The sequence below is a fragment of the Nothoprocta perdicaria genome, unplaced genomic scaffold (genome assembly GCF_003342845.1).
Source record: "Nothoprocta perdicaria isolate Ctin4 unplaced genomic scaffold, notPer1 scaffold_135, whole genome shotgun sequence".
In the NCBI taxonomy this organism is placed as follows: Eukaryota; Metazoa; Chordata; class Aves; order Tinamiformes; family Tinamidae; genus Nothoprocta; species Nothoprocta perdicaria.
In genome coordinates, this window is record NW_020454483.1 from 571,632 (window position 1) to 595,848 (window position 24,217).

Here is a 24,217-nt window from a genome sequence, read left to right on the forward strand (position 1 = left end):
CCTTCCCTTCCCTTCCCTTCCCTTCCCTTCCCTTCCCCCTTCTCTTTCCTTTCCTTTTTCAAAAATAAATATTATTTTTCAGATAAATAGCAATTTATTATATAGTAACTATATATTAGTTATTTTTATAATTAACATTGCCCAGTTACTAGCACTCTTAACTGTTATGTATTATGGAGGGATAAGAAAAGTCAAATCCTGAATAAATCCTATCTCCTCTGAAATCAAAGGCAAGCATCCTATTAACATTTGCTAATGTCAAAATTTCTGTAGAACTTAGTTCCTACTTAGACAGCTAGATGAAGATAAGATGTTTTGAATATGTTATTTTACTATAACACAAAATGTCAAAAATATTCCCTGCCAAATTATGCTTGGAATCTCAACATTCCATGGAAAAATAAAATATGGAGAAAAAATTATTGTACAATTCACTTATCTACTGACAATCCTGTCAACCTTGGGCCAGCAAGCTAATAGTATTAGCCCATGTCGTATGTCTGCAAAGAAAATTAATAAGCGCAATTCTTCTGTAAATGGAACCTTTTTAACTATATTTAACCAGAATTGGCAATTGTCAAGTTAAGAAGTTAAATTAATTTTCATTTTACAGCAAATATGARCAAAGATGCTGAACCAGCTAAAAAAATGATGTACTGTTCCTGGACTGAAAAAACGTGATAGAGACAGCAGAATAAAAAGCATAGAAATAGCCATATTAACCTACCTCTCAGTCTTGCACAAGGGACTAAATTAAAGTTGATTTTATGACAGTAAATCAATGGTCAAGATTTTTAAGATATTAAGAAATTAATATTACAATTAACCTMTGAAAGAACTAGAACTAGCATTTCATGCCAAGAAAAGTGTGCCTTTCCTGACATTTAAAGAGAAAAAAAAAGAGGATATACTCATGTTAACTTTGTGTTCATATAGCTGAAAGGTACTTTACATTATCTAAGAACATATACTGCTTTTTCTTGATCTTCTTCCCACTTTCAGATTTTTGTCAAAGTAAAACAAAGTCTTTAATTAATTTCATCAAGGAGAGGATCTCATGAGAGGATTTTTCTTGGTAAGCATATTGCTCTTGCTCATATCTGCATCTTGGCTCTATTTTGTCTGCTTTTGTAGATCCAATTACAGAATTGCTAGTACCAGTGAAAGGTCTAATTGCAGGACCTCATTGCATTCACAGTGTTCTTTATGCAGGGAAACGATTGGAACTGAAACTTTGCTGCCCAAGTATTTTAAACAGTAGGTTTTTCTAGACACTTCACAAATTAAAGGCTAAAATTTAAAAAATGCAGGATRGACCATATTACAAACATTGATCAGTTATCATATACAGTACTCCCTTCTATGGGATGTGATCTATAATAAACATTAAAATAATATTTAAATACATATTCATGACACTGTCAAATAAGTTAAAAGAGGTGTTCTTTTGGGAGAGTTGTACAGAGAATATTTTATATTTGCCCTCATYATAGAGATGCTTTATAGGTCAAAATAATGAGTCAATTTTTTGGGGTACTGAGTGGTATCACACAGAGTTGCAGACAGTACAGCCTTTGTTCTATTACAATAAAGTAAAAAAAAAAAAAATCACTTTTCACTCCAGAAACAGAGAAAAGCAGATGTGTGTTCCACTAGATTTTGTCTTTAGTTGTTTTATATTTATGTTACTTGAGGACTGAGATCCAGCTTCCACTCTCCACCTTTTATCAAATGTGTTTTACATTTGATACAAACCTCTTAAATATTAAATAAAAGAGTTCATACACTTACCTAGATGGTAGCCAGAGGTAAAATTTGCGTGAAAACCCTTCTTAGTTAAAGAGTTATCTGTGAAGAAGAGTACCGTCATCTGGTTTGTTGTAGAGAAGACATCTGGTACTGGACTTTGCCCTGTATAAACAGCTATTCCGCAGGAGAATATTTATTTCTAAATGTTTTAGATCAAAAGGAAACCTAAGTGCTATGAGAAAACATGAAACAAAGTTCAGCTCCAAATCTGACATCCCAGTACAAGATGATAACAAGATATAAGATTTGACTACGATATGACTATACTTGTGTTTGTCCACACATATTAGCAGTTTCATTGATCGTCAACTTTTTTCGATTGTATGGAAAGCTGAGCAGGTGRAAACATTTGGGAAAGTAATGCCACATACAATAAATTTTGTCAAATTTTCTTGATTTCTGAGACCCAGAAAGATGAAGAAAAAATAGAGGATTCATTTCTTGGAGAGAAATAATTCCTTATAAGATCCATTAGTTGGCTCCATCTGTCTGATTCATCTTAAACTCATTGGTTTTACTTGCCCAAAAGCAAGGAATCTGCTCCTCTGCCATCTCTGACTTCAACTACATCGTAAATATTTTCCAGGTCAAAAAACTGAAAATGAAGTTGAATGTTTTTCCCCATCTCAGCATTTAAATACCATATACCTAGAAAACAACAACACACACACACATACATAACATTTACCATTTGATTTTTCCATTTTCACTATATCATCCTCATGTTGAAAGATTTTGGGAAAAAAATCTATTCTAAAATRTTTAAGGTCATCCAAGAGGCTTAGAAGTCTAAATCTAACCTTTGTAAGAGTTATGGGCTGTCTGGATCCCAAATTGCATTAACTGAATAACTTTCATGTATATGTGCATTTATTACTATTCATCACAACTGTGATTTTCCATAAAGTGACTAAACTAGCCTTATTCTATTTGATAGTAAGATAATTTTAAATAGAATAATTCACATTAAGTCTTTCAAGTTAGACTTCYTAAGGAAGTCTATTTGTATATATTTAATATTATTAGTATTTGCATATATTTAATCCACTTTTTATTGAATTTAATTTATGAATATATCCTTCATGGATACATACCATGTATTAAGAATTAATTAAGAAAGAAGATTCTTTTTAATATTCCACAAGTTTTTCTGATAGTGAGAAGATTCTTTTCTCTCTATGAAAAACAGGAAAAAGAATCTTCTCACTATCAGAAAAACTTGTGGAATATTAATACCTTGAAATGAGAGCTCTATTCCCAGAGTGACAAAAACAAAAAATTACAACTCTTGTGATTAGCATATCAGTACAATCTCTGGTGAAATGTGGAGTAATAAATAACCGAAATTTCATTAAGAAACAATGGCAAGGTTCATCTTGCTTTCAGCCATTATCATAAAGTAGTGTTGAACCATGAYACATTGTAAGTCTAAGTTCCTTCTCCTTTTTGTCAGATGTAGATAAATGTAACTCAAGTAACGTCAGTAGAAAAATGTTGTTTTTCCATTGGTATATAAGGAAAAATATTATATAGGCAGGATCATTTGCAAAATGCATACATAGAGTCTTCCATCTTAAAAAGATAATAGAGTAGGTGATTAATCCCCCAAATTTCACTGAGAAGAAATYGAAACCTTCAGCATTTTCTCTATTGCTGTATTGATATAAACATTTCACATAAAGGCGTCACGGAATTGACTTGCCTGAATCCATTTCAAGGGATTGTGCTTATCTTCATTATTTTTCAATCGACACCTGATTTCATAGCTTCTGTTAAGTTGCCAGATAGACTTCAGTTAGAAGAGCTCACTGTTTATAACATAGATCATTTTTGATTGACAATGTATTAGGGAAGCAGATTTATAACCTCTGTTTCTATGCAACCAATCTTTTTCTGGACATTTAGAGAAGAGTGACTTACAAGAAGCTTGATTAGGATAATTAYTTGGAAAATTTTCAGAGCTGAATGTATTGTTTGGCTCCCAAAGTTCAACTGGCCCTCCACAGTCAGCTGAAAAAGCAAACATATCAAAAATAAAATTAATCAACTGCTTTGCTTTTGCAAYCAGTTATCTACAAAGATCAAAAGTTACAGACAGAATATTCAACTTAAAATTATCGCTACACATGCTAATTAACATCCTGCTTAAATTTTAGGTTAAAGGAAGTCATTACTCCCATGAGGCTCCTGAGCACTGGAGAAGCAAGGTATGAAAGAACTTCACTGTCTTTGTTGGTTAGAGCATCTAAGTCAGATCTGTTGACCCAATCAATGCCATGGTGTTATCTACAGCTACAGTTAGATATTATTGTCTGTGAAATTCTAGTGTCTCTGAGCACAACTGCATTTGTGATGAGGTTATGAGAAGCCTTCCCCATGTAGTTAGTTGAAGGACACTGTCCCTCATTTGCCGACTATTGGACTGCAAGCCGTGCAAGTTGTGCACATGAGAGAAAATGTGAAATATGCTAACTATAGCATTTACTAGTATATTAACATAAGAGTCAGAATATGYCAAAGACAGGAGAATGCTCCTTCCTCACATATAATCTATTTATGAAGTATATATACACCTTTCCTATTATCTAATTGTTCTTATTGTAGAAATACCCTTAAGTAGAAAGCCCTTTCCCTCATTGAGCAAATAAATTCYATGTAGAACTATAATGGCAATCAATATAATTTATCTGAAAGCTTACTAGTAGCAAAATTTTAGCTGAAAAATATCTTCCTTAAAAATAACTGCTCAGGTGAAACTTTCATACTACTGAAGTTAAGCTTAGTTAAGAAATAGACAGCAATATCTTTTTTTAAATACAGGGAGGAAGTGAGGATGAGGGGGYGGCCTCTCTTCAGTGGTGGACTAGAGGAAACGGCCACAAGCTGAGGCACCAAAAGTTCCACAGGAAACATTTCTTGACAGTGAGGGAGACARAGCCCTGGAACAGGCTGCCCAGGGAGGTTGTGGAGTCTCCTTCTTTGGAGATCTTTAAAACCCGCTTGGATGCAGCCCTGTGCCACGTGCTCTAGGTGACCCTGYKKGAGCAGRGGGGTTGGACTMGATGACCTCTGAGGTCCCTTCCAACCTTAAGCATTCTATGATTCTATGATTTTGGTTTCTTAAATTTAGCTAATATATTATTATTTAATTATTGTTATTACTGCAACTAATGTTTCTTTACTCATCTATTAAAGATGAAATTTTCAATTTAAACTTTTACTTAAGGAGGTTCAAAACCTATTATAGTTCAAAACAATATGTCTATTGGTGTTTAGGTAAATATTAGCCTGTCTGTTACATTGGTGGAAAGGTGCTAATACTTTTTGGTCCCCATTTGTGAAAATATTTTGAACTTTTCTAAGGCAAATTGGAATGTAAGATTCCRAAATATCTTTAGAATACAAAATAATGAAACAGAATTCTAAATCTGGGATTGATTTGTTTTGAAAAGAGGGTACATTGAGGAACTCTGAAGAGATCTGCACCTCCATTCAGGCTTCTCCAAATATATTTAAATGCTATATGTGAAGATGAGATTAATAGAGTTATAAGGATGTATGCTAATGTTATGTGGCATTAGTGAGATGGGCAGCTCTTAACTAGTACTTCTAGTGAGCATACAACTTAGGAAATTTTAAGTATTTAAGATCAATTAATTTTCAGTGCTACTTTATTTTTTATAGATGTTATCTCCTGTGCATGGCCTATCGAGATACATTAATAGAAGTCTAGTTATAAATGACAATCACATTGCTGTTTTGACCTTATCAAGACCCKAAAAGTTCTTTCAGTTAAACCCTTTAAATAATAGAAGTAGCTATTTGCCTCTTCCTCAAAACAACTGCTCCAATTAACAGGTATATGCAATTATATATAAACATTAATTAAATTTAAAGTTATAATTAAATGCATATTTTTCCTTTAAATTGATGGTTCTATTTGTATATAATCAATCTAACAGCATAAAAAGGATATACTTGTTTTCTCTTCGATATTATAAAAGGTTTCCACTGAGATATTCCATTGATGATAACTTTGTAATGCAAACATTAGATTACTGTGGTCTGTAATTTGTGACAACTGAGGACAACTTACCTGTCATTACTCTTAAATGTTTAGATTAGGGTTTTGGAGAAATAAAACGTATGCATTTTCTGTTTGTGCTGAATGTAAACAGTGGAACAATATACTAAGTCAAATTTTGCCATTAACATTAGCCTCCAAAAACATTTGASAGATCCTGTGTTTTAAATTGGGAGTATCATTTTCTATTATATGAACAATTTAAAAGGACTATCAGAAATGCCTGGGAGTAATCCTCCATTTGTGATTCATATCCTCAAAAGGTGTGAGAATTAGAGCTTCAGATCTGTGTCTTGAAATAATCTAATCTCATCTTTTTGCACAAAAAGAACTCAACAATTTATAGAGATTTTTTCCAGTTGAGTTAATTATTTTGCATTTCAATCAAAATACAGGTTCTTTTTATGCATTTTTAAAAAAATATTATGCTATCATGGGCTAGTTTATATATGGCATGAATTCATGACAATCATACATGGAATATTTTGAGAGACTGAGATAAAGTATGCTTGGGTTTAAACCAGTATATTTTGAGTTTTGGAAATTTTGCTTGCCTGATATTTAAAAGATAATACTAAAAACATTTATGTACACACATGCATACAGTCATASACATTATTGTGCTTTCTATATTCAACATTCTCTTTAAGTATGTAGTAGTAGAAGATAGGTTATATCTGAAATATATTTCAGTTCCATGTGCCAAAATTTTACTTCATATTGAGGAACGTCAGCTTTACCATCATGAGAGATAAATTGTTTTTCACTTGTTGCTCTGAATTACTGTTYTTTTCCAGGAAACAGAACTTAAGGCAGAAAAGAAACCAAGAAATCTACCTTTTTTGATGAAAAATAATTTTTGTCAGCTTTTAAACTTTGGCTAAACATTATCTCCAGTTATGCTTTAAAATTTGCTTTTAGATAAGTATGCCAGTTACATATTAAAAATCAGTTGTTTAAGGCCCATATAATGCACAAATCCTTCTAAGGCACAAATCCTTCTAAGGCAGTCAATCCTACTGCCAGAAACACCACTAAATACAGGAAAGTTTTGAACTTTCTGATGACAGCCATCTTATAAATCTTCTGTTTGACCAAATCAGTACTGGCAAGAAACACTGAATTCTCTGAAATGAAAAAGAACTTTAACAATTACACACTTCGACTAACCAGTTTATTATATTTCAGCTGTATCTCTTAGAATGACAATTACATCTGCAAATGCCATTAACAAAAAATAAAGATAACTTTGGCATTTGTTCTGGATTATGATTGTGCACAGAAATGCATAACATAACTATTCAAGAACTGCATATAATGAATATATATTTCTGAGCTAGGATCCTTTAATAACATGAGCAGGGCAAAATCATCTTTCTCAACATTAACACAATTTGGGTAATTTCTAATGAAATCTGATGTGATATTGACTACATACAAGGCACACCAATAATGATTCTTCTTTCTCTTGCATGGAGAGAAGTATTACAGGAAATTGATTTTATTCATGCCTGAGTATTTTTTTCTTCAATTGCCAGAGAACTTTAAAAATAAAGATTAATTGAGTTATTCTGGATTGTATGCCTAACGCGTTTTAGAGACCCAAGCAGCAATCAGCACCTAAAAAGTAGTCTCTTTCAAGGAGCATAATGGGAGATTTTCTTAGCACTGCAAATATTTACCTTATAATGGAAAAATTATACCTGCTGGTATGATTAAAAATAAAATCAAAACTAAATTAAAAAAAAAAAACCTCCCCCATCCTTTTTCCAAAACCTTAATTTATAGACACATCCACATTATAATTTTCATAGGGTTTTGTGTCAACAGAGAGCTTGTGGATGGGTATGAAGATGAAAGCAATGCTTCCTTTGGATGATAGTGTAGACTGTCAGTCTTGTGCAAAAGAAAAATCGAAACTAACCCCCCATCTCACCTTCACAGAAAATACTCTGACTTTTCATGAGCTTCCCTGGCACTGTGAATGACACCAGGTCCTCTCAGTGAAACTCTACGTCTAGCAAAGGAAATTGGCTCAGATCAAATTCTTTCATCTTGTGTTTATAATCACAACATTTGTAGTGAAACCATTAGCATTAGTAAATTTACACCAGATGCATCAAAGTAATGCCACACATCTTTGAAGATGATTGATAATATTAATATTTTTCAACAGATTACAGATATCATATACTTAGCATGCTTCAACAATATGATAATGCAGTCAAGTTAGGTTTTCCCCAGCAGTGGCTTTTGTATCATACTGAAGGACAAAATGGACTTCTCTTTAAACTTTATCACCACATTTTGTGAAGAGATCTATAGTTCGAATGACATTTCCATGGGGTTCTTACAGCAGCACTCAGTCAATATTTAATTTCAGTGTTTATTGAAAATTAATTTTGATGACAGGGACTCTTTGTTGGAACTCAGAATGAAGCTCTAAAGCTGAGTTTTGCTCTTGCATTTAGAAAGTTTGGTATTCTGGTCTGTCCTAATGCATTAGATTTAGATGTGATGATASTATCACATCTATTAGTACACTGCGCTCCCACATCAATACATAGCAAATAGTCTTTCCTCATTATTTAATCTCTTATTTAAATGTATGATTTAAATATTTAATTTAATAACCACTGCTATTTACTATATGAAAGAAAGCAACTAGGTGTGCTTTGTAAATGACAATAAACATAATAGAATGTGGTACTAAAAAATACTCAATGTTTTAATGATTTCAAAACATCTGTGTAAAGGTACTTTATTAATAAAGTATTAATTAAAATATGTATTTAATTTATTATTAACTAATAAAAAAATTATAAAACCCTGTGAAATATTTTAATGATTTTTCCACAAGCTTTATTGATGTTTGTACCATTTTTTTCTTTCATTGTGAGTGACCTGTTTCATAACAGTATTAAACATTCTTTATTGTTTTGTAGAAATTTTCAAGTTGCGCAATTATGGCCATCTGTATTTCTTCATTTTTTTTCTAAGCAATAAAACTAGTCCTATGAATGTTTTGAAGAAATTTAAATTTCTGTTTCTTCCTTTCCTTTGCAAATCCTGTTATTTGAACACAAATACACTAATAGGAAATGGTAATCAACTGTAATTTAATATTTACTTACTGGGAAGTGAAGGCACAGTAGGAGATGTTGGAACCACAGTTGGCTCTGGATAAATACTTTCATTACACCTCCCCTTTGTCAAGCCAATATCATCCAAGGCAATATCACTTTGACCTGGCTTTTTAAAGGCATCAAAAATTACCTGAAGGTCATGAAAAAAAATAAAAATAAAAGAAATATTTTTCAAATTCATAAATGATTAACATACCTTTAAAGTATTCAACTTCATTTTTTATATAGATATATATATATCATTTTTAACAGACAATATCCTGTATCCCTGTCATSTTATCAGTTCAAATTCTTTCTGGGTTAGTGATACAGCTCTATAAATAACTGTAATTAATCTGATTTACCTACATTTTTTTTTTATTTTGTGCTTTAACATCCACATATTTTAAGTAACCCCATTACCATGGCATCTGTGGTGTCAAGATACACACTTAAATATGATATTCTTCCTGAGATCATATAACGTACATTTCCTAGAAATCTGACATAATCATGTCATGAATGCATTTGCATTTGCATGCATTTGCATGACAGTGAAATGAGGAATACCTCTCTGGCGGTACTTTGCATTTATAAAAAAACAGGACAACAAGACAAGCCACTTCAAATACCTATAAAAATAATTTAGATTTGGAATAGAGTTGCTGAAGTAATAGTCTCATGTAAGTCTGCTAAAGGATATTTTCTTCAATTTACAGATACTTCAGGTCAGTTTATACCTCTTTGGTGTCAAATATACTTCACTCTAAACACATTTTCTGAGAGCTCTTCTCTAATTAGTGCAAATATTGTTTCAGAATGTAAAGTTCCTATTCAAGTCTTGGCATGGCTAAGTGTTTCATACTTCACTCACTGTTAAGACTTTCAGATCCAATCAGATTTTGTTAGGTTTTGAATACATTTTTCTTCTGTGGAAAGCTCTCTTCAGTGATAACTAATATTAGAGTTTTCTATATGTTACAATGGCAATAGAAATATTCCTAATCCAAGGGAAAAAAAAAATCAAATGGAGACCCTAGTCTTACACATATTAATATGTATTTGATAGCAATACATATTAGTGTATTGCATATGTACAATATATATTACTAAGCAATACTAAATACTGTTTTGGAGCTGTGACCACTGCACTCATTCAACAGAAAACCCTGATATTGATATAAATAATAAAAAGAAGATTAGTAGCTTGACAAACCTTAAAATCAGATGAATCGTTTAAAGTTACTTGTCCATAATTCCAGTTGTTTCCGTAGTTTCCTTCTTTCTGGAAAACTATCTTTTCCATGCCGTATTTATTAATTATGCTAATACTCAAACGGTAAACATGAGCACCATACATGTGATACCTACAAGGATGACAGTAAAATTTTGTTTTATTAGATCAAAGTGAAATTCCTCAAACTTCAGGAAGAATATCAAATTATTAATTTTGGAAAATCATTATGAAACAATATGTGCTGAGCAAGAAAATAAAATGAATCATCTGTTTAGATTTTTATTTAGTCTATTGCTAAAATTTTGGTAAAGGTCTAGTTAAGCTTCCTGGACAAAACATTTAACAAATTTTTAATGCAATTGCTCTATATAAATGAACAGTGAAGCATAGTTAGGTGAAAGGTGAAGGTGAAAGCATAGCTAAATTAAGACTCAAACTGATAACGGAATCAGGGTATGAGGCTTGAAGTCTCAATAGGGTCGTAGAAATCAAAATAGGAGGAGGTATGTACTCAGACTTTGATTAATAATACATTTGAAATAAAATTATTTGTTTTTAGTCTTAAAAAAGTATATAATTAAGAATTATTTAATCCTTACCAAAAGCTTAGACAAGATGGATCAGAAGAGACCATGGGTAAACTCACAATCCTGACTTTAGATTCTCCAAATAAACCAAATTTCCTTGGTGTTGAAATATAAAATCCTGTAAATTAATGAACGTATTAGTGGACATACTGGTGGACAGGTCCTTGAAAAAAGTGGAACTGTCCTTGAAAAAAAAAAAAGGTGAGAACAAGTATTTGTTGTTAAAAGTAGAATCAAATGGAAAAGCACAGACAGACAAATGCTTTGAAMGATTCCTGACCCAATAAAAGTCAATGATAATCCCAAATTATGTTTATTAGTCAAAAACACATTAAAATGAACTTTCAGGCTTGCAGGACATTGCTCACAATGAAACATGAAATTGGAAAATAGGCTCCTTGAAATAATTTTTTGATTTTGCATTTTATTCAGCAAAATTCATATGAGTTATTTCTACCTTAATAAAGACATATTCCTGATTGACAATTGATTGTGGCTTAGTAGAAGGATTTCCTGACACTTTATAATTTTTATCATATTATAATAAGAAATGCAGTGTGGTAAGGGAAAAAGGAGTTGAGCATTTGGTGAATATTCTATAGCAGTGGAAAGGAACATTGGAACATCGACATGAAAAAATACATTATTTCAGGAATCTAAGTGTCAGCCAGTTCTGAATTTATTACTTGCTTTGCCATGTGCAAATATAGTGTGACACTAGAGTACAAACGTACTGTAATTCCTCATAAGAAAAACAAAATTAGCTCTTTACTGAAATCACATCTGTAATCATGTCTGTATATTTCATATAATCTACAAACCTATATTTTATATATATACACATATATACTTCAAAATATCAAAAGTTTTAAAATAAGTTATTAGAAATATGAATATTCAGAACAATAGCAACATTACATATGGAACTGTCAGCTTAGATCCAGCATAGTGAAAAATTCTTTATCCAGAATAAATTATCAAGAGAGCTAGAAATCAGCTGAGTAATTTATTGAATAAATTTCATGTTTTTTCAGCTGATTTGTATTCTAGGAACTGAGTATGAAGATAAAAGTGCTCTGAACACTGATTAGACAATTTGTATTTACTCAGCATGGTGAATAATTTACATTAAAAAATACATGATTTTTTTTTCCTTTTCCTGATTGTAGGACCTACTAGAATAATTAGCATTATTCCCTAGTTATTTAATTGTCACTGAATAAAATCTAAGTCTTGCAAAGAATAAATATGATCATACAAAAATTCAGATGATATTAGTTATAGTTAAACCAACAAATTAGCTCAGAAAGAAATATATTTCTTTTCCTATTGAATCTGAAACAAATTTTTAGAATCAAATTCTGGGGTGAGCATTTATGATCACAGAATCACAGAATGGTTGGGGTTGGAAGGGACCTTTAAGGATCATCTAGTCCACGCTCCCTGCTCCAGCAGGGACACCCAGAGTATGGGGCACAGGGTGGCATCCAGGTGGGTTTGAAAGGTCTCCAGAAAAGACTTCACAACCTCCCTAGGCAGCATGTTTCATGGCTGTTACCCTCACAGTGAAGAACATGATACATATTCTAAATCTGATTTTTATTAGTATTGTCACTTTAATTAAAGCTCACATTTAATGTGATAACTCTTCCAAATAAGACATTGGTGCTCTGTGCAACATATAGGTCAACTTTTCAATCTTTCAATCAGAATTATTCTGTGATAACCAAGAGGTTGTCATGAGCAGGTACATATGACATTGAAGTAATCCCCTGAATATAAATATGCTTTTTTTATGCTTTTTTTTTTTTACATTTATTTGACCTGTAATACTGCTTCATATTAGGAAGATCTTTCTCAGGTAAGGCTCTTTGGAGTCCTAAGAGCACTGAAACACTTCAGTACCTCACACTTTATCACTTAACATGTTCCTTTAGTTCAACTTTTAATTTTGGTATATGTACACAAGATGGCAGTGAGTTGTATAAAGATTTTGTCTGGGAGCCCTAATTCAACGTTTTCTTCAACATCATATCTCTTCACGCTAGATAAAAATMTATCCCAAAAATGTCATTATGTTGAATCTGTCATATAGTGACATAAGTTAAAGGACGCTTTTACTTCAATCTACAAGAAATTAATAGTTCTTTAATCTACAAGCAATTTATGGTTGACTTTACCTGATACGTTGCCAAATGTATGATCAAAATCAGGACCAGTCAAAGGGGGAAAAGTAGGGCCCTGAAGTCTTTCCCAGTCAGAATCATCTTCTAAATCCTGACTCCAGTAACAAAAGCCACCTTCAAAAGTGCAACTGACTTTCTCATCATCTGTGAATAAAAGCCTTTAGTGAATAAGAATGACAAAAATATTGTGTTTGCTCAGAATTATCTAAGAAAGCATAAGTAACGTACAAAAATGCTTACAAGTGTTTGAAAATTGGATACCACAATGGCTTTCACCCTGTTCTTTTAAGTGACTACATCACTCACATCAAAGCAAAATTTGTACCTCTCAATACATGATCATCAATGATGCAATAATACCAGCAGGAATGGCCCTATCTATTCTTGCACTTGTTAATTGACCTTATTTTTGATTCATTGCTTGCAGCCTGGTGGGGTATAAGAGAGGTTYTTTTGCACAGCTAACACTAATGGCCGATACCTTTCTTTTCACCTTTTCTTAGCCAAGGCTCCCAGGTTGCTCCAGGTGAAAGGACTCCCACTCAGAGCTACCACCTGAATGATCAGCACAAAAATGTGCTCTATGCACCAGTAATATCCTTGTCCTTCACCTTTACTACTTCTCTTTGATCTTTATTGTGGCATCCTCACCACTTTCCTTCCTATAGTACTTTCTCAGCCCACAACAAGAGCTTCCACAAGAGGAGAATCTGCTGGTCCTTTACTGATAGCATACTGGTATCAGGGATTTGATCTTTGTCAGGAAGAAGTTTTTCAGAATTAATCTATTTACAGGACTGAGGTCAGAAATGATTCTTCCTTTTCCATCTCCAATCTTATCAATTTGAAAAAGTACATTCATCAAGCATTTGCAATAACAAATAAATGAACAAATCAACCCACTTACTGTTTAGCTCATTTGTATTAAATGCAGTATACGATGCGTTAAAACCATCATGATTTTCAGAAAAATCTGATTCAAATTTTACTGTGGCCTCATTAGAAAAAATGTAAACTGTTTCAGGATTAGTCCCTGAGAGAGAAGCTGAGAAAATTAAAGAAAAAAATATATAAAAGAATTAGCACTGAAATGCACAATCAAATCCTCATTAATGTTACAAAAATAAAGTAGAATGATTTTTGGGGTCTTAAAGAATGTTTCCTCTATTGTACTGTACATCTTGCCTAAAACACCTCCAAAACTCAAAACCACATTTCCATGTTTGCACACCATAATTATTCTATATCTAGCAAAAGCAAATCCTGAATTCTTTCCTGTTCAGTGAAAAKAGTTTCTTCCACTCTTTTTCTACAGCAATTCTTCCCCAGTTTCAGATACATAGTGTTTCTTTTTCTTTTTCTGAGTGTTTTTCAAAATTTTTATCTGCATGGAATATTATAAATTTAACATAATGACAAGTTATTAAGGAAAGTCAGTGGGCATCACCTTGTGCAACTCAATATGCACTCTTCTTCCTTCTCCTACATAAGTTATTTTCATTTACYTTTTAGACCACTGATGGGCATCTTTAGCTTTGCTTTTATATATTTGTAACATCACCAGTCATTTCCATAGCATTGCTCAAAATTATGAGACTTAGTGGTTGTTCCAGAGAAAATTACTGAAACAATGTTTCACATGCAATGTAAAAGCCTGAAAGGGATTAAGTCTGGAGCATCAGAAAAGAGACTGGTATTGTCCCTCTGTATCTTAAGATTTTTTTCTGTCCCTCATTCACACTTTACTCCTGCTTCCAAAAGTATCTGAAAAATCTCTACATATCTGTGTAGAGTCCTCATATGAGATAGAATTCAGTTGAAAAAATATCAATCCAGTGGAAAGTAGACAAAATTTCAGCTCTATAAAATAGGATTGGGTAGGGTAGGCTAGGCTAGGGTTGGGTAGGGTAGGGTAGGCTAGGGTAGGGTAGGCTAGGGTAGGGTAGAAGAGGGAAGGGATCATCAATATATTCAGGCTCAAGCAAAGCAACACTATGTAAATAATGAACATGACAGCATTGCTGTACTTCTCCCATTGGTTTCAGTTTAAATGCTTTCATTTTACATCCCTGGGAATAATGTTGAAGGATCTTTTGGCAACATATTTTCAATGAAGTATAGGCCTCACAGACATGGCAACAGTTAATTAACTAAGATTGTTTAGGATAGATCTTAAAAATAGATTTATTTATACATTAGGTAAGCATCTATCTATCTCATCACTTCATAAGAGAAAACAAGTATTTMCAATTAGATTATCTATAAGGAAAACTGTACAGAGACACATTSTTTCACTTAAAAATATGGATACACACACAAACTCTTTTTTTTTTCCATCTAAAAACCTTATTTTACTACTTATATTTTATTAGTGGAAAAGTAAAATTCRTTGAAAAACAAGCTTACCTCTTAATATCTTGTTTTGTCCTTTGCCTTCAAAAATATTTAGCATATCTGAATACAATTGTGTATCAAAAGAAGTAAAGTTCAGTTTAATGGATAATCCTTGAGGCACTCTAAGATAACAGGAAAACAAACTTCAGAATTCTATGTTCTTCAATAATCTGCCTTTCTCTGGCTTAGCAAACTAATTGTTTGCTGGAATGTTGAACTTCAGTTCATGGAGAAAAAAGTGAAATTACATTAAAAGTGTACTAATGAAAATGAACTATTTTAAGAATAAATGAATAAAAATAATAATAAACCCCCCATATTTTGTGTTATTACTTCAAATGATACACACGTACTTTTTAATATATTTCTAAATAACATAAAAATGCAAATATCATTGATTTCCAAAAGAAATGGAAATTCCTAAATAAAATCACAAGGGAAACCTTGAAAATTACCCTTAATAGTAAGAGTGATTTCTTATGTAAGATCATTATCGTTATGTTTATGTTGAAATGCACATCTTGCAGTTATTTACAMAGATAGCTGTATGATTTATTGCAACCTTACAAATGCATTCCTGTGTATGCATTTATATACTTAAGATTTCTGAAAACCACACAAAAATTTTTGTTTTAAATTTACTGATATGGTTATGACATTTAGGAATGCAAGGATTTAAAATTGTCCAAACATAAGTGAGAAAGTGCTATTACAGATTAGTCAAGATGGGGTATTTGGGAATGAATGAGGCATACTGTTGACATGAAGTAAATAATATTATCGAATAAATGATAGAAAATTGTTGGAAAATGGCTTACTGTATAATCCATTGGCAAACAATATTTGCATTGTATGGTTTTGGATAATTCATAGAGTGAAAAGACCCAGAGGAATCAGTCAATATAAATTTTCCATCACAAACTGCAGCTGTGAAAGAAATTATTATAAACATTTGTCAAAATGCCATTTGAAAAACAGAAGTAGAGCCCACATGAGAGTAACCTGAGCTAGTGACTTAGATCTTAGGTCTTACCTAGCAAATACTTTATAAGCTGTAATGGAGAGATAAACTAAACACACTACCAAATGGGCTTACTCTCGTTTCTAATTAAATTCTATTTGATCTAAGAGCACTATATATTAAAAAAGCAGAAAAGATAATTCACTTTTAAGTTAAAGATCCAGCTATTTGCATACTTACTTTCCTTTATTTTTATTTTTTACATTTGTAAAAACAGGATCTTGTCTCAACAGTTCTTATCTACTGCCACTTTAAATCAAGAAGCTGTCCTTGCACTACCAAAAGCAATTGGAATGATTTTTGAATGAATAAAAGCAAGGAGGGATATGGAGGGATACAATTGCTAACTCTACTTTTTCAAACTTCTTAATTCCTTGTATTACATATTGCTGCATATGACTAAGTATAAATATTCCTCTCCTGCCAGCTACTGAGTTCATTCATCTAAAGGAAATCTCATATTTCATTTTGTATTTTTAAGGATTATTACTATTTTTCTTTTTTTGTCAGCATGTTACTAGTATAGTGTGCAAAGGAGTGGTGTTCTTAATAAGTGTTAACAAGGCTTGTCTTACAAAAAATTTTGTGCTATAAGCAGTTGAGTTGACTGTACTGACAACAATAAAAAAAGATATATCATATGGTTCTAATGAAATTAATGGCGAAAGTTCGAAAGTTTACTCTCACCCACAATTTATTTCTATTCTTATTTTGATTGTTTCTTCTTATTATTTCTCATAAGACATCGAGTGACTTGAAAATAGACAAAAGCATTGAAGCAAAAATGTGTTCATCTCTGGCTTAAAAGCTTAGCATCTCAGGAATTGGCATGAAGAATTGATCATATTTCCCTGAAGAACTTGATGTTGCTCACAATGCTTCCTTGTCTCAGCAAGGAGGCAGCTGTGGTCAGAGCCTGGGAGCCTCAGAGGTATGAGCACAATTCTGCCTCCCGCTGTCAGAAAAGAAGTTTCACTTGCTCTCCACATGAGACAGGATAAATCTTCTGTAGGATCACTTTCATGACTTTCCCAAAAKGTTTTCCCTGACCATTCCTACTTAACTAAACTGTATGCAGTGAATATTTACATGATGTAATCTTATTATCACTGAATTCAAGGGGGGTGCTTCCTGAACTAGAAAATCAGATCAAGCCTACACATTTCAGCTGACATGTCCTTTCTCTGCCAATGGCAATATATTACTTCCCAGTTTATATATAGTTAATCTCTCTCAGTAYTGTAGTGATGCTGTGAGATATTTAATCACAAAATGCAACTCTAGACATATAATAGCTGCAGCTGTAATAGAAATACCTCCTGGGCTCAGACTCCAGCCTSCCTTTGCTCGCACTTCTACATGGCTGCTTTTCAGCAATATTGGCCATTATTAATAGAAGCTGTTAAGACTTTCCACATTTCTCTGGAGACTCTTTCACTGAAGTTGCTAACCGTACTGCTGTAATGGCTTTGTGTTGCTGCATTCCATCACAGATCCAGAGAGAAACCTTTCAAGGTAGTTTTAATCGATAAAAGCAGAGTATAAGTTCCTTGGTTACCTGAACCTCTGCTGAGAATCTTATAAATATCATCGAACTGTACTTAAGGCTGAAATAGTTAAAAAATAATTAAAATAATTAAAAGTTCATATTTCTATCCTGTATTTTAAACCACTAACATATGCAAAATTCAGAAATACTAGAGGAAATAATAATCAAGATAGAAAAAACAGAGTTGTTTAGAGAGCAGCACCTCTGTTGTGTGCAGGAGTGCGTGTAACAGGAATTAGAATTTGTATGTAAATCTCACTGAAAAATTCTTACACACTTGTGTAAATCTAGACATTTTCAGCTATTACATGTCTGTATTAAGTCACTCTAGGGATAAGACATAAGTGAGAAATCAAGGAGGTGAAAAAACTGGCAGGTATCCCAGACATGCATATGCCTTATTGACATTTGCTCTACTGTTTTTGCAAAGTCTGTTAGGAAACCTAAACATATATGTTTGGAGAAGCTATGAGGACGGAAAATTTCAAGATGTAAAATATAAAATAAAGGTGACAGCCTGAGCAATAACTTTTCCTCCAGGCAGAATTCTGGTATTTCCGTAAGTTTATGAACTGAAACTGCAAAACTAATAACTGAATGAATTTCTTGTGAATGCTAGGCATCAGTGAAAATGAACAGGGGCAAGTCATCCAACTCCCTAGAGCAGACTGTAACCACTACTAGTGCCTTTTTGATATTCTGCCTATTTTCAGATGCATGTACATTTCAGAATTTTCGCCTCAGTTGTCCGTATTTTTTTCACTGTTTGATGAAATGTGGCTATGATCAAGAAATAATATGCTGACTTCCAGAGAATCCTGGCAGTGATGCCAGGCGAGATGCGAAGCAGATCCAAAAGTCATGTGTGTGAGAAGCTGTGCTTCAGCTCAATAGCTCTGCTAAAATGCTCAAGCACAATTCCTGCCTCAAAACACACTGTCTTCCGGGGCAGAACTGAGTTATGTCTACATAGCTTTGACTGTGGGTAGATGAACTGATTTTTGTATCAACCGATGTAGAAAAGACAATTAAATTCTCTCCTACAAAATTGGTGTAATTGTATTATATGTATGTTGATATTAAACAAAATAAGAGCAAACCTACAAACTCATACCTGATCATTCAAAGTGAACAAAAAGTGTTCATTTTGACGAGATGCATAGTAGTGCTTTTTTAAAGATGTGCACTTCTTTTTAGCTATGTACACAAAAAGTACCCCCCTAAAAAAAAAGATCCCAAAACAAAACCCACCTCCCATAGCAATAGTATGATGGTAGACAAGAGTGATTGAATAATTCTTTGGGAATGTGTTGCCTCAACAATTACAGCAGAACAGACATRTAGCTGAGGCTATTTTAGGAACTTCTGATTCCCTGAACTGTGCAGTGAACTGCGGAGAGTCCGCTGTTGTTAAGATATGTCAGGATGTAGCCACTAATAGATATGTTTCCAAGGATATTCTACCTACTACCCTACTTTGAGGGGTGTTTTATCCAAAAGATTAGGCTGTTAGATTCTCTCTTCTCTTCTGAGGAGTTGGCTCCATTTCTTTCTTTTTTTTTTTTTTTTTTTTTTTTTTTTTTTTTTTAAAAGACAATGAGCAGATCTGCAATGCACCTTCTTTCTCAATAAAAATCAGTTTCTGGCAGAAAATGACAGAATATCACCCCCTTCAGTACAAGGCTGGAAATACTTACTTTAAAAAAAAAATTAATCTTTTATTTGCTTGCTTTCAAATCACAGCCCATCATTTTAAATCTTTTAGCAAGCTCAGACCAATCCTTCCCCACCATTATTCTCAGGAAAGCTTAGAAGGAAATTCTTAGAGAATGTAAATAATCTTTCCAGCTTCCTCATAACCCTCTGGTGACAAAGGATATAAAATTACTTGGTTAAAAAACAAAATCTGAAGCTTGTATGATTTTCTCATCATCCTCTTACACTCTTCACTGTGGTACCGGCAACTCAATTGTTCATGTCACAATTGTTTTCAGAAATGTGCCATACTGACCTAAATTTATTCCCAAATGTTTTGTGAAAAAAAGAAACTCTCCTTATTGCCTTCAGCATGTACTATTTTAAGCTCTCTTTTAAATCCTCACCATTGTCTGTTTCTATAAGGGCAAATATTGACTATCATTTACTTTATATTGTTAATTACAATATTTTAAGAAATTATATAACCCTATCTAAAAGGAAAAGTGCAGTCAATATACCCTCATTTTAGAAAGCGTATTTTTTAATTAAAGCATGGGGAATTTTAGCAGCAGATTCTAAGCAGGTGTTTAAAATTAAATGCAACATTACAGTAGGCTCAAGTAYGTTATCTTATTCCCTGCCTAATTTTTCTCTATATGAAGCTAAGAATTATTAATCTGATATCTTTACTTATGATGGATTAACAAGAATACTGGTCTCTTTATGAAAATAAGTCAGATATAGTATTTATATATTTAAATATATATATATCTTGGGAAATTTGTGTTTTGTATGATGATATTCTTAATGACAGCACAGCTTAGAGCTGAGAATTTCAGTGCAGGAAGGCTATCAAGAGAAAACTGATTTTCCTTTGWTTTATAACAATATTCCCAACTCAATGCTGTTTGCAAAAGCAGAAGATAGTACATTCACAAAAAAGTAACAACTATTGCAGTAAAGCAAATACGATACCTTCAATATTCTAAAATGCTGGAGATCATATGTGATGTTACAAATAACTATTTGTATCATTTGACCAACTCTAACAGACTTGAGGAAGATAGAAGAGAGGCCTGTATTTTTGTAAACCCTCTCTAAATTTTCCAAACATGGCAAAACATTCTGATCATATGGCTATAATAAATGCTATAAATAGCATCACCTTAATGTTACAATTCATTCCTAATAATCCATAGATAAACTTATCTCCTGGCTCCAAATAGGACTTTAGCTGATTTCTGATGCTCAGTAATGTGATTTCATACCTATGTAGGGTCGTATTTTCATATACTTGGACAGAACATTATTTGATATTACTGGCATATGGATTCATTAAGAGTTTCTATATTTACATATTATTTTATATTAATATAGTCAAATTCTTTTATTATTTAAGCTTATTTATGAATATGGATTTTTTAAGAAAATTGTTTCCRTTTACAGGATAAAGATAACACTATTCTTAACCATTCGTTTTCCAAGACACCAATTTCTTTGTGCAGTTTAGTCTACCAAAAAGAATAAGTATGTTTAGAGAACTGCATGATGGTGCTTTACATTCTTACCACATCTTTTTTCAGATTCATCTGAGCCATCCGGGCAGTGCAGGACTCCATCACAAAATAAATCTTTTTCTATACAGGTTACACCATCGGCACAAAGTTCAGCAAGAGGCAGGCACTCAACTGAAATATAGACAACAGCAATGACAACACACAGTAATGTAGTTATGCTACAATGGGAAATGTACTTACATTTGGATACTCTGGCAAAAATCAAATTAACCACTCTATTGTCTTTTATAAAATTGCATTTTTAGAAGCCTTGAGTGAAATATCAGTAAAGATAACCTGGCATAGAACTGAGAAAGTTAGGAGAAGTGACGTTTTTGAAACTAAATTTGAAGTAGGTTTATAAGAAAATTTCCATTAATTCCCATCTCTTCCCACTGCTCCAATATACCATTTTACACATAAAAGAAAGAAAATTTCCAAWTTCTTACACTGACCAGTGTGAGAAAACTGCACTTTGATTTAATTAACAGTGAAAAAACAGTGGGTTTAGTTAAACAAAATGCTATTCAATTTTTAATTTCAATACATATATCAAAATATCAAACTTTGCCATGATWAATAATCCCATTTTTAATCAAACTTTTTGAAAAATGAACATTTTCAAAATGTTAGAAATCTCCAGGGATTAATACCAAATTTTTCAGATTTATTAAACTTCAGAATAAATTCTAAARATCAAATTTTGCTAGAGTATGCATGGGCAGAATCTTAAATTTGTGAAATCTCAATAACAAMATTTCCAAGAGCATAAACACATATTCACATAGAATATGCTATAGATTAGTTTTTTACATATGTGTAGAACATATTAAATATGTGTAAGTTGTATTAAAGTTAACAAAGCTACTCAGCTAAAATAAGCTTTGGAGAAGAAAGAAAAATCTTGAATGTTTCATTAACTTCTAGGAAAACTATTCACATTGCTCTTGTAGCTTCCTCTATTTGCTTTCATTATTTCCTTTTCATGATATCATATATATTGCATACATATATGTCTCAATATGTATAATATTATATATATTATTTCCTTTTCATATATTATAAATATATATACGGGGCTTCTCCCCATATGAAAGTTACCTACCTAAAGTTGTTATGGACTTGCTTGTAGTGAGTTGTCCTGAACCTGGGTAAACAAGTCCAGGATTAGAACATTACTGCTTTCCCTCTAGAATCCCCTTAATGCACATGCTGGGGCAGAACTACGCAGTAGCTAGTGTGCTGCTACAAGACATACATTGTTAGATGTACCCAAACATCCCTTGTATAAATAATGAGTAAATTGATTCTGAAGGTCAAATTTCAAGACAAACATGGGAAAAATAACAACAACAAAACATCTAGAGTAGTTTAAATTTCATTATTTTAGATTTAATCTATTTCTAAATGAAATGCTCTCATTTTGTCCCAAAAGTCACATTTTCTTTAACAAGAAGCAAAATATTTATTTTGTAAAACCGATCTTTTAGTCTCTTTATTTTATTTATTTTATTTTCCATAAAGTTTTTATTTCTATAATCAGATTGAATAATTCCGTTCACCTCAATATAACTGCAGGTGAAGGCTGCAATTTATTTGAATGTATTGCAGTATTTCTTAAGACTTTATAAAACACTTTCACTATTTGCAACATGGTTTAAATAAAAGGAAATGCAATTTTGCACTGAGATGATAGCTGGACCTAACCAAAAACTTTTTAATGAAGTGTTGGAGGTATAGCAAGTGAGTTGCCAAYGATAAACAAAATGAGTGGCCACAGATAAACAAAGATGTGACTATGCGTTCTAGATTCAGAACAAACACTCTACTCATCATCTATGAATATATTTAGAAGAAGCTCAGTAAGCGAGGAAACGTTTGAGGCGGACATGATCTAGTCTAGTTTTAGTCTTTCGCTCAGAAAAAATAAGCAGCAGTGCCATCTACTGGTTCTAGAGATATTAACATTTTTCTACTGAAACGTTGACTTTCTTTCAAAAAAGCAAATTACAGTAGAATGCAGTATTAACAGTGGTGTTCATACTTAAAAATGGTATTAAATACATTGCAGGCATTTGGAAATGCTTATTAATATCTTATATATTTCACTATTTAAAACAGCTTTCAAATATACAAAGAGGTTTTTTCATTTTTTTTTTCATCCATTCTAGCTCAAATGAAAATTTATTTTCTTTGTTATGTTTTCCAAATCCCTCCAGAAATAACAGGAAGCAAAAAAGACCTCTCACTCTGATCATCTCCATATATCAGCATGTATATCCCATATATATCTTGTTTGTAGATGGCATGTGCTTAAGACTCCTTTGTCTTTGAAGGGATTTGTTTGCCAAATCTAAGCAACATCTATGTATTAGATATTCACAGGAAGAGGAGACAGAACTGATATAAGAACAGCATGACTATAAATGGTGAAAGACTGAAATTTGWTTGTTTCGTATAAACTCCCAACTTCTCCTCATACGAAAGTTACCTACCCAACGTTGTTATGGACTTGCTTGTAGTGAGTTGTCCTGAATCTGAGTAAACAAAGTACGGGGTTAGAACATTACTGCTTGCTCTCTAGGATCCCCTTAATGCACATGCTAGGGCAGAACTATGCAGTAGCTAGTGTTCTGCTACAAAACACGCATTATTAGATGTATCCAAAAATGCTTTGTTTAGATAATAAGTAAAATGATCCTGTAGTTCAAATTTCAAGACGAACATGAGAAAAGTAATGAAAAAAATCTAGAGTASTTTAAATTTCATTATTTTAGATCTAATCTAACTCTTTTAGATCTAGCTTTATTTAGTCTTTTTTAGTAACTTTAATAGACATTTTTTTCCCTTTAAATGATATGAAAAAGTTCGGACCTCAACTTGGTGTCAGGGAGTTTGTAATTAGATTTATGGGATCTGTTGAAAAAAGAAGTGATGAGGACTTCAGCATTAGAACTAAAATTTTTAAGTA

The 24,217-nt window shown here is 32.5% G+C and overlaps 1 protein-coding gene across 1 annotated transcript in view; it reads right to left on the reverse strand.

Annotated features, from left to right (window-relative positions):
* The window catches only part of TMPRSS15 (transmembrane serine protease 15), a 46,011-nt gene that overhangs the window by 14,358 nt on the left and 7,436 nt on the right, over positions 1–24,217 (reverse strand). Inside the window, 13 exon segments of the mRNA XM_026033877.1 lie at positions 1,792–1,923; positions 2,332–2,457; positions 3,730–3,819; positions 9,028–9,169; positions 10,235–10,385; positions 10,855–10,960; positions 13,023–13,172; positions 13,936–14,073; positions 15,435–15,544; positions 16,241–16,349; positions 21,259–21,378; positions 22,352–22,393; positions 24,121–24,201. Coding sequence (XP_025889662.1) covers positions 1,792–1,923; positions 2,332–2,457; positions 3,730–3,819; positions 9,028–9,169; positions 10,235–10,385; positions 10,855–10,960; positions 13,023–13,172; positions 13,936–14,073; positions 15,435–15,544; positions 16,241–16,349; positions 21,259–21,378; positions 22,352–22,393; positions 24,121–24,201 — 1,497 coding nt within the window.